The sequence below is a fragment of the Neolamprologus multifasciatus genome, chromosome 1 (assembly GCF_963576455.1).
Source record: "Neolamprologus multifasciatus chromosome 1, fNeoMul1.2, whole genome shotgun sequence".
Lineage (NCBI taxonomy): Eukaryota > Metazoa > Chordata > Actinopteri > Cichliformes > Cichlidae > Neolamprologus > Neolamprologus multifasciatus.
The window spans coordinates 10,109,704-10,119,636 of record NC_140439.1 but is presented as its reverse complement, the minus strand read 5'-3'; the positions used below and the strand labels follow the sequence as shown (position 1 = coordinate 10,119,636).

Genomic DNA, 9,933 nt, shown 5'->3' with positions numbered 1-9,933 from the left:
GTGCACTGCATGAGGTACGCCTTCCCCGTATATATGACACCTGCTGCAGTCTTTTATATTAAAGACAGCAAGAGAAAAACCGAAAAGAAAAAAAAAAAAACAACACAAACACACAAAATAACACAACTCTGAAGACTGAGATGCTTTTTTATTGAAAGATCAAACATTAGGAGGAATGATTGGTAGAAATGTAATTGTTACATGGTCATGGGCAAAAAAATAAAATAAAATTGGTACAAAAATTGTGGTCCTGTCTTGCCAAAAAAAAAAACAAACAAAAAAAGCATCCATGTTCCCTTCTAGTAGTCACATGACATCAATCACAGAGACTTGGTTAAGCCTCATAACATCTTTTCAATGAAGCTGTTTATTTTTTCCTTTCAGGTAAAAATTTCTGTTAATAATCAGACAATTTTATAAACAACCTTGTTGGTCAGTACCAGCCCACGAGAGGAAAGGTTTTAATTTGGGAGAAGGATCCCTGGAGTTTGATCAGATGAGGAGGGGAAGGCCCACCGTTGCTTTGGATCTTTTAAGAAGGAGTTAACCTTCTTAACTGCCTTGGTCCCCAATTCCTCATACCTCTTGTCACAGGGCAAGAGACACCACATGTGTTTCAATTACTGCCCGTTCTTCACACTCAGAATTTTCTCCTTCAGAGAGGAAAAAAAACAAAATAAAATAGTATCAAGAAAAAGGATAACTTGGAGATAGCTTAGGCAGACAGCATAATGCATGTGTAATATTTATTTGTTTAATCAAACAATCTTACTTTGATCATGGTCTCCAGCTTCACGGCGTCAGCAGCAAACTTGCGGATGCCGTCAGACAGTTTCTCCACACCCATGCGGTCCTCGTTGTGCTCCCAGCGGAAAGTCTTCTCATCCAGGTGGACCTTCTCCAGATCACAGGCCTTGGCTGCAAAAATCAAAAACATCAGATTCAATGTGGCAGCAGAGAAAGGCTGCTTACAGATTTCAATCAAAAGCTGTCCTGATGCATCTAGAATACTCTTCTCTGCATTAGGAAAGTGTCCCTAGGTTTTGGGGAAACATAAACCAGAAAATAATTAAACAAGTCCTACTTGTACAGAGCAATAGAAAATATTTTTAACACAAAGCTTGTGCTTCTGACCTTTTAATCTGTTTTAAATGGTTAGGTGAAACTCTCCAGAAAAGATGGCATGTGTTGACAGACTTGTGACTGGTCCAAAAAAACCCCAAAGTGCATTTTTAGGTCTGTTTAGTTCTTAGATAAGGTGACTAGAGTTTAGTGGAATGAGTGTGGTTCACAGAGCAAACGCCCTTTCTGTTGACAAGCAAATGTCTTGTAATAACAAAAACATGTGTGCATGCAAATTAAATGGGTGTGAGAACCATATTGTTCTCATCAGTAGCACAGAATGTAGTCTAGACAGATTTTAATCCACCCTAACATAATTAACACACAACTGGCAAAATTACTTCAGAGAGCAATATTCTGCATCTTTTCAGTCAGAGAGCAGTACCTTTCTCCACACTGAGCATCTCCGTGACAGCACTGTGATCCTGGCTGAGCTCTGCCAGCAGACCGGGGGAGATTGTGAGCAGGTCACAGCCTGCGAGGGCTTTCACTTCCCCTGTGTTTCTAAAGGAGGCCCCCATCACAACAGTGCTATAGCCAAACTTCTTGTAGTAGTTGTAAATCTTGGTCACACTCACCACACCTGAGAAGAAGAAATACACAACCAAAGAAGAAGAGGTCACCAATTGATCAAGATACAACTGTTGTAGCAGTTTGATTTTTAAGGTAATGGTGTCAATCAATCCAGTTTTCAGTTACATGGCTGACTCATTATTATATTACACAATACACCTGCAACATCAGAAACTGTAATTACATTAATTAATTATCCCAGAGCAGAGGTGATCGATCCAAACATCAAATCACATTCTTTACCTCAGACAGGTAAGCTGTCACACAGTGTCACTGTAGAAGTTATAATTTAATCGATGTTTCATCCACTTACTAAAGCTTGTATACATGCTTTTCCCTAACTGCATATCATCTGGCACTGCCACAAAGCTAAAGCAACACTGAGCACATGCATTATAAGTGAGCTGCTGTGTCTCTGACCATTTTCTTCAGTAATTTGTAATCCACTTGCAGAAGCTTCAATGAAGTTTCATTTATTTTAATTACACCTCTTTTTAAAACACATTATCTCTATTAGCACTGTTTTTAAACTGTGAGAAAACAATTATACAGAAAAAAGGGATATGATGCACACCCACCCACAAAGCAAACCGTTCTCAGCTCATCTGACGAGCAGAGTTGTGATTAAACATTTCTTTTCACTGAATAGCTTCGTGATGCTGTTGTGGTTCTAACACAAGCAACCACAGAATGATACAGTCAATGGATAAAGTAAAACACAAGATTTACTGCAAGTCCGTTTTAGCCATGTGTATCGAATAAACTGGTGACTGACAATATCGTCTCATAACTGCAGTGTTTTTACCTGGATCTTCATGTGGCTCGTAGCTTTTGCGATCTGTATTCTCCTTATACCAGTCAAGGATGCGTCCAACGAAGGGTGATATAAGTGTTACCTTTGCTTCGGCACAGGCTACAGCCTGAGCGAAAGAGAACAGCAGCGTCATGTTGCAGTGAACACCATGCTTCTCCTCAAGCTCCCTGAACAAACAAGCAAAACAAACAAAAAAATTTATTTAGAACACAACAGAAATAAGTTACACAATGTTATACCAGCTCCCATTTCAAACATCTTCTCAAAGGGCCAAGCTCAAGATCATCATGAAAACACTAACAAGTTGTTCTTTAGCCCACTGACTTCTGAGGGGTTTCTTTCTTTCACTTTGTTTTCTAGCCTGTGGGTACTGTCGCACCAGATATGAGCAGCCATTTTGCCACAGTAAAAGCTACATCATGTTCTTGTTTACAACAAAATGTGCTGATTTAACAGAAAATAGTGGTTGTTTGCTGGGTTTCACACTTGCTGAGTAGCTGTTGTCGCACTCATGCTGCATGTGCTCCTGTTTGTGGGGAGAAGTAAACACAGACGTGACTGACCAGTGAAATACACCAGCTGTGATTTTATGCAAACGTGTTTTGATGTTCCATTACATGTTTGCTATAATTCATTTAACAAATATTGGAAAGCAGTGCTTAATCTGAGGTCAGTTAAAGGGCTCATATATGTTGGGGTCTCTTTATCAGTAACAGGACTGAAAAAGAAAGCTGCTCCTTCTCTAGAAGACTTTATGCTTTCAAAATGAAATACACTCACACATACGCAAGTGCAGCATCCGAGAGTATAGCACACTTCATACTCACTTTCCAGCTTGGATTCCTTCCCATGTTGATGACAGCTTGATGAGTACGCGTTCCTTGCTAATGCCTGCCTCTTCATAAAGTGCAATGAGCTTCAGGGCTTTTGCAACCATTTCATGTTTGTCAAAAGACAACCTGTGACATAAATGAGAACCAACACAGCTGTTTGGCATTTTAAAATCTAAGCGCAAGCATTCTTTGCTTTATTTGTTTTGCATCTGTGTTTCCTGTGACAAGTTAAATGGTAAACAGCTTTTAAGAGATTGCTATAAATGCCATACTCTGTAGCTCAATCAGTTCACTATTCAGGTACTCCCCCCCCCCATTGGTTTTACAGAGAACACATAAATGATAAGAGTTTGCTAAATCAATTTGTATTTCTCAGAGAAAGTTAATTAGCTTCTACCAGTTGTTTATTATCAATAACACAACTTAGCTGCTGGTTAAAAAACAACAACAAGAAAGTGGTTAAAATCTCCAATTTCAGGCTCTTAAATATTCCCCAATGCTCTGAATGACACTAATATATTAGGAAACACTTATGTGCTGCCCTCTAATAAAAGGTTTTTTGTGCAAGAATGGCATCTTATCTGAAACTCCTCTGAAATTTGCCTTATTGCTTAAAGTTTCTTTGTCTACTGTGTAGATTTGAAAAGCTCAAGCCAGTAAACATTTCACATCTTGTGTCATTAATAGCACTTTGTTATAGGTTTGCATATACCTGGCATCCACTTCAGTTGAGACTCTGCCTGGGACCTTCTTGAGGATCTCAAGCCCAAAACTCACAAACAGCTTGTCCATGGTGTTTGCTACCTGCTCCTCTTCGGTTCTTAATGGAGGCAGAGACAAAAAGGCTGACCATCTCCACGTTTCAGTTACAATGACAACAAGTCAGAAAACCAATCAGCATTTCTTCAAAATGTTTAATTTTAGAACACATTACACAACGGCTGAGAAGTCCACATTAGTAAAATTATAGACTACTGGTCTAGGTGTTTACTATGTTTTTAACATGTTCTGTCCACACAGTGTTTCAGTTTACCATGTAGCTTTGGGAAATCAAGACAAACGTGTTTCCTATCACCCATCATATTTTCCAAGAGGCACGAAAGGTGTTTTTAAATACTAAAACCTCATTGGCATGAGAACAATGACATGTTGTTTTTTAGTCCACAGGAAATTAAACAACTGAGCCTCACAAAATCTGATTAATTTAGTGTGTAATGTCTAATTAAACTCCATGCCACATGAATCGACAACATATGAAAGAAAAAAAAAAATCCATCAGATATCAGGTTTAAGCAGAAAAGATGCACATTTTATTAGATTCACTGCTGTAAATTAAGGAATGTCCCGAGAGCTTCCACAGACGAGCTGTGTAATGTGCAGACATCTAAGAGGCACAAAATATCCCCCAGTGTAGTCCAACATCTATTTAACTAAAGGACAGTTTAGCCACAGTGTGTTTGACCCATTTGTGCACTGTACTTACCCGCCCTTGGCCATGCCATACTTGATGGCCTGATCCACCAGCTGCTGGTAGGCTGGCATCTTAGCAGCAGCCAGGATAAGAGATGGGTTGGTGGTTGCATCTTGAGGCTTGTATTCGTCAATGGCTGCCAATGAAATTACAGATGAAACATAACAAAACAAACACAGCATTAACCACAGGGGGGGATGGTGTTTCAAACACAGCCCCCTCTGAAACATGCTATGCTAATTGGTAGCCCTTTAAAGACTGCTGCTAAGTGACTAAAAGCAATGCCTTTGTGGTACAGTGGTTAACACATTCATCTAACACATGAAAGAGCCCTGGTTTGAAGTCAGAAGGACACCCAAAAATACAGCCTGAGGATGGAGGGCACAACCTACTGTACTGGTGTTGGTCCCGAACCTCGAAAAATCAAAGTTGTGTCAGGAAGAGCATGTGGTGTTTTAATTTTGTGTTTGTTTGTTTAAATCTGTTCGAAATCAACATGTGGATCCATCTGTGGCGACCCCTAGGGAAATAATGATGCAACTGAAAGTACCCACCAACTTACCTGCAAACTGTACCACTGATGGCCCATACATGGATTACATATCTAATGGTAATAAAGTTTGCTAAATACTACATGAAGCAAAAAACATTATTTTAAATATTCCACCACCTTAGCTTACAACATATAATTAAAACTAAAGGCCTATGGACACATTTTACCTGGAAATGTTCTCAGGATCATATGGGGCAAAACAGAACGACAAGAAACTCTTGGCTGCTGTGCTTAATAATTAATTAATTTATTACCTTATATAAACACCAGCCTTTCCACACATCAGATCTATATTAAAAACAATAGTTTTCTGTTGCCATACAAATTTATATTTCAACTCCCAAGCTAGGCCATCAGGAGTAACAGCTAGGACCTGCCAACAAAGACACAGTGTATTGCAACAAGGACACGTGTATTTGTGTGTGTGTGTGTGAATAGCACAGTTAAGACTGGTTATCCCACTAAACAACTATAGTTTAGATCTTCCTTTTTTTTCCAACTAAAATTCATATCAGTGTTAAAGAGGACTAAAAGAACTGACAGAACAAGAAAATAACTCATTCATGCTGAATCAACATACTGCTACCTACAGGTAGAAAATGGTGCCATCTACTGTGCAAATATGTACAGTCTCCAAAAAGAAAAAGAAGAGAAAACTGATTTTTGTTATTTTTATATTCTACATTGAATAAGACTTTACTTAATTGTACCAGGCCAAGCGTAGGGCAGAGTACACCCTGGACAGGTTGCCAATATACTGCAGGGCTGTTGTGCAAACCTAATCTAATAATTAATATTCAACTAATGAAATCTTTAGTGGCAAAACATCAAATAACTACAATTCCAAAAACGTTACAATAAATTAAAAGAACCTAATGTCTTTGATGCATAACAATAAGTCACAAGGTATATAATAATAATATATAATAGTCTACAGGCCTTAAAGAAAACAACCTGTTGCAGTTCACAGGACAGAAATTTTATTTGAAATGCATGAGTGGTGGGGCCTTTTCACACACTACAGGGGTTTTATGTCAGCACTGAATAGTAGCAGCATGGTTCAGTCAGAGCTGCCAACTCTTCATCCACAGAACAAAGGCTGTGTCTGTCCTGTTGCACGTTATCTCTCAACCCCCTCCTTCTACAGGTCAGCAGGTCTGAACTGGACACTCGTCATCAACTGCTCAAGTACTGCTGATTATGACAACATACCCAATACTTAAGGTTTGACATTAAAAAAAAGGAATCCAAAAAACCTCCACTGCCAAAGGTAAAATACAGTGAAGTTTCAAGTTTTGACATAAATTTGATCATAAACAAGACTGTGTATATATATGCCAGTGTAATTACATTCACACACACTATACTTCAGAGTTCCACCAAATAAATTGATGATGGCACTTGCATGACTTGGTAGGTGAGGGACATTTAAAAGTACATGAGATCACATCTAATTACCCACAGCATAAGAAAATAAAAACATTGTTTTAAATCAGTGAATGCGTTTAATTTGACTGGTAAGTTAAAATGTTGTGTGCATAAAGACAAGTTTGTACACTAAACATATATCCATAACCTACCTGCAAATACATAAACATTACTGCCTTGATCACAATGTCAACTCAAAGTCTGTATTGACCCTGGTAGACAAATCACATATTTCTTATGTAAACTTTTGAGTCTTTGTTCAATAAGAACCCCTAACAAAATGCACGTTTTCCTTTAAAACGTCAATATTCATGCCGGCTAATTAGTTAACAAGTAGCCAAATTTCATAAGAGCAACCTCCACTAACTTTTAGTCCACTGCTGAGAACTTTATCCCCTCACTTCATTAAATTAAGCAAAACTGTGTTGGTTAACTGCGTTTCACCATGTCTTCATGTGAAAACAAACATGTTTCTGCTTGACCTGGTCTTGCAACACGCATGTCTAAACTTGCAACAGGTGAAAGACGAGAAATGCATTTCATAAAAAGACAGATGAGGTGTTGGGCAAATCTCGACTGACCACTTCTCTTATCGCAACCCTCTGCAAAACATCTTTGTTTTTTATTGATGGTGGTAGTGACAGAAGTATTCATAGCAGTCAAGATTAGCATGTGTATATCAGCATTGTGTGACAGAGACAGCTGATCACAAAAAGTATCTGCTTCTTTCTTGCTCTTCAACAAACTGCTGGGTTACATTATTCTTCCTGTAAAGCAGGGATGTCAAACCCATTTCATAGCATGGGCCACATACAGCCCACTTTGATCTTAAAGTGGGTCAGACCATTTCGATTCAATTTCACTTATATAGCATCAAATCACAACTGTCGCCTCAACAGACCAGTGAAACGTGACACTCTTGCTGTAAATCATCTGCAAATTGTACTAGGAAAAATACATACTTCTCAAAGTACAATTAAATCTAAAAGTACAGACAACTATGAATAACTGGTGATTATCAGATTAATATATACTTAAAGCCAAAGCCTTCTTACTGTTCTCTCCACAGACCAATTCTTGGTAAAACTCTAATTTTAACATAAATGGACTGGACTGTATTGCACAGCATTTTTGTTATGCCCATTCTTATTATGGAGGCATTCAAAAACATATTTGTTTAAATTACAGGCAATAAACTAAGTTTATAGTTCAGCAAAAGGCTAAAGAAATAAAAAGTATACGGATCTGGGAGTATCAGCTTTCCAGAGTCATGCCTGGCAACATGAGTCCAGTTCTGTCGTGTCATCCTGACTGTGCAGGCTGCGCACGACGAACCATCTGGTTTTGCATCAGAGTGTAAATCTAATATTTTTCCCAGCCCTGTTCCTCATTCTGACCTATTGAGAAACAGGAGCTTTACCTCTGTTACAAGAACTGGACAAACGAGGAAGGATAATCTGATTTTACAACCACTTACACAGGCAGTGTGCACACAGTAGTCTGCAACTTTGGTTTGCCTAATCAATTTTGCGTTCACACCGCACACATATTCTATTATATAAAGATAACAGCATTTTTATTAGAATAAAAGAGAGGTGTGTTATTATTCAGTTTGCATTGTTTGCTAGTGCAGCTAATAGTACGTAGATACTGTTAAGTAACGTTAATAGCCAGTAATAGGATCATCTACTTCAGTAGTTAACCGGAAAACTAATTTCCAACTGACATGAAACAGTTATATAGCTAACGTTAGCTGGCTAACTAAACACAGTTACTTCGATGCTCACACCCACTTCATGACATCGTCACCACCGCGGTCATTCACGTCAACGCTGGATCCTTCCTTGTCACTAAGTTAGCATGCTAACCAGCTAACGTTAGCATGGGATAAAACGGGTTTTACCGTTGAAGTCTCCCGTGTCTGCCACCACCACAGTGTGCTTCTTCAGCTGGTTCAGCGCTGACTCCATCTTTCGCCGTTTGTCTGGTGACCCGCTAGACATAATGAGGCGAGACTGGGACCCTTTTATACACACAAAACACGTGAGACCGGGAGGAATGTCACAGCGCCCAGCGTAAGAGGACGGGAGCGCGCGGCGTAAAAGAGGAAGGCGTCATCCGGGGCGCGCAGAGACCTGTTAGAGGAAGTGCGCAGAAAAAAAGTTCACTTATAACGTCTGTCTACAGTTTATTTTAAAAATGGAAACCAGTCGGGCAATTCATTACATTATTCCTAATTTACTATACTATACCAGTGCTTTATTTATAAAGTACTTTTAAAAACAACAAGGCTGACCAAAGTGCTGAACAACAACACCAAATATAAAAAATACTTCTCATTCAGTGGTGGGGAGCTCAGATACTTCTTATATCTTTCGCAATCTGTTGCACTGGCTCGACCTGTGGTAAAGAAAAAAAAAACAACCAACCTCCCAAATATAGGAGCCTGTTTTCAGACCAGTGTGTACTTTTGATAACCATTTATTTAATCTCCTTAAACTTACTTAATTACACTTTAATGCTCAACATCTTGTGATGTTGTATTTTTGTGTAGCAATATCAGTACTTTTGTTTATTTAAAATCTATGACTACCTACTCCATCATTGTTGAAGAAATTCTATCCCTTGTGTTGTATTTCTTTTTGGTGTTTTTGCTCCCATACCAATGATTAAAAGAATATTGTCACGGTCCTGGGTCGGTGACCCAGTGTATTGTGTTCTGTGTTATTATTAATATTTGAGTTCATCATGGTTTATCATTACTAGTCTTTTGGTTTATAGTTCTGTATTTCTCTAGTTCTTCTTTGCTTTGTGATTTTTAGTTCTTGGGTTTTGTTCCTTTGCCCCTCATGTGGGTTTAGTTAGTATAGGTTTAGTTCTGTCTTCATGTTTATTTTCTTGCTGCACCAGTCAGTCGTGTCTCATGTCGTAGTTTGTTACTCCTGTCCCTGTGCTCCATGTTCCCTCTGTTCAGTGTCTCGTCAGCGCCTGTCGTGTGTTTCCTGTTTTATTTTGATAGGCCCTGTCCTGTATGCAGTGTGTCTGGTTGTGCTTCCCCTTGTCTCTTTAGGTCTGATTTGTCCCAGCTGTGTTACCGCCTGTTCCCCATCCTCTCGTTGTACTGCTTGTGTATTTAAAC

At 38.9% G+C, this 9,933-nt stretch overlaps 1 protein-coding gene across 1 annotated transcript; it reads right to left on the bottom strand.

Moving 5' to 3' along the window:
- Positions 1-129: 129 nt before the first annotated feature.
- Positions 130-8,895, bottom strand: taldo1 (transaldolase 1). The gene is made up of 8 exons (XM_085154376.1): positions 8,698-8,895; positions 4,826-4,949; positions 4,055-4,162; positions 3,337-3,468; positions 2,501-2,676; positions 1,508-1,705; positions 773-918; positions 130-653 (listed from the first exon to the last, which is right to left on the bottom strand). Exons 1-8 carry the CDS (start codon positions 8,795-8,797, stop codon positions 621-623), a joined length of 1,017 nt encoding a protein of 338 aa, XP_085010502.1. The 5' UTR covers positions 8,798-8,895; the 3' UTR covers positions 130-620.
- Between the last annotated feature and the right edge of the window lie 1,038 nt (positions 8,896-9,933).

Excerpts from the sequence above, each read along its gene's own strand:
- taldo1 (XM_085154376.1), bottom strand. The coding sequence starts at position 8,797 with ATGTCTAGCGGGTCACCAGACAAACGGCGAAAGATGGAGTCAGCGCTG. Across the intron at positions 4,163-4,825 it reads TATGGCATGGCCAAGGGCGG|AACCGAAGAGGAGCAGGTAG; the intron begins GTAAGTACAGTG and ends GCCTCCATTAAG. Across the intron at positions 919-1,507 it reads GATGCTCAGTGTGGAGAAAG|CCAAGGCCTGTGATCTGGAG; the intron begins GTACTGCTCTCT and ends TGATTTTTGCAG.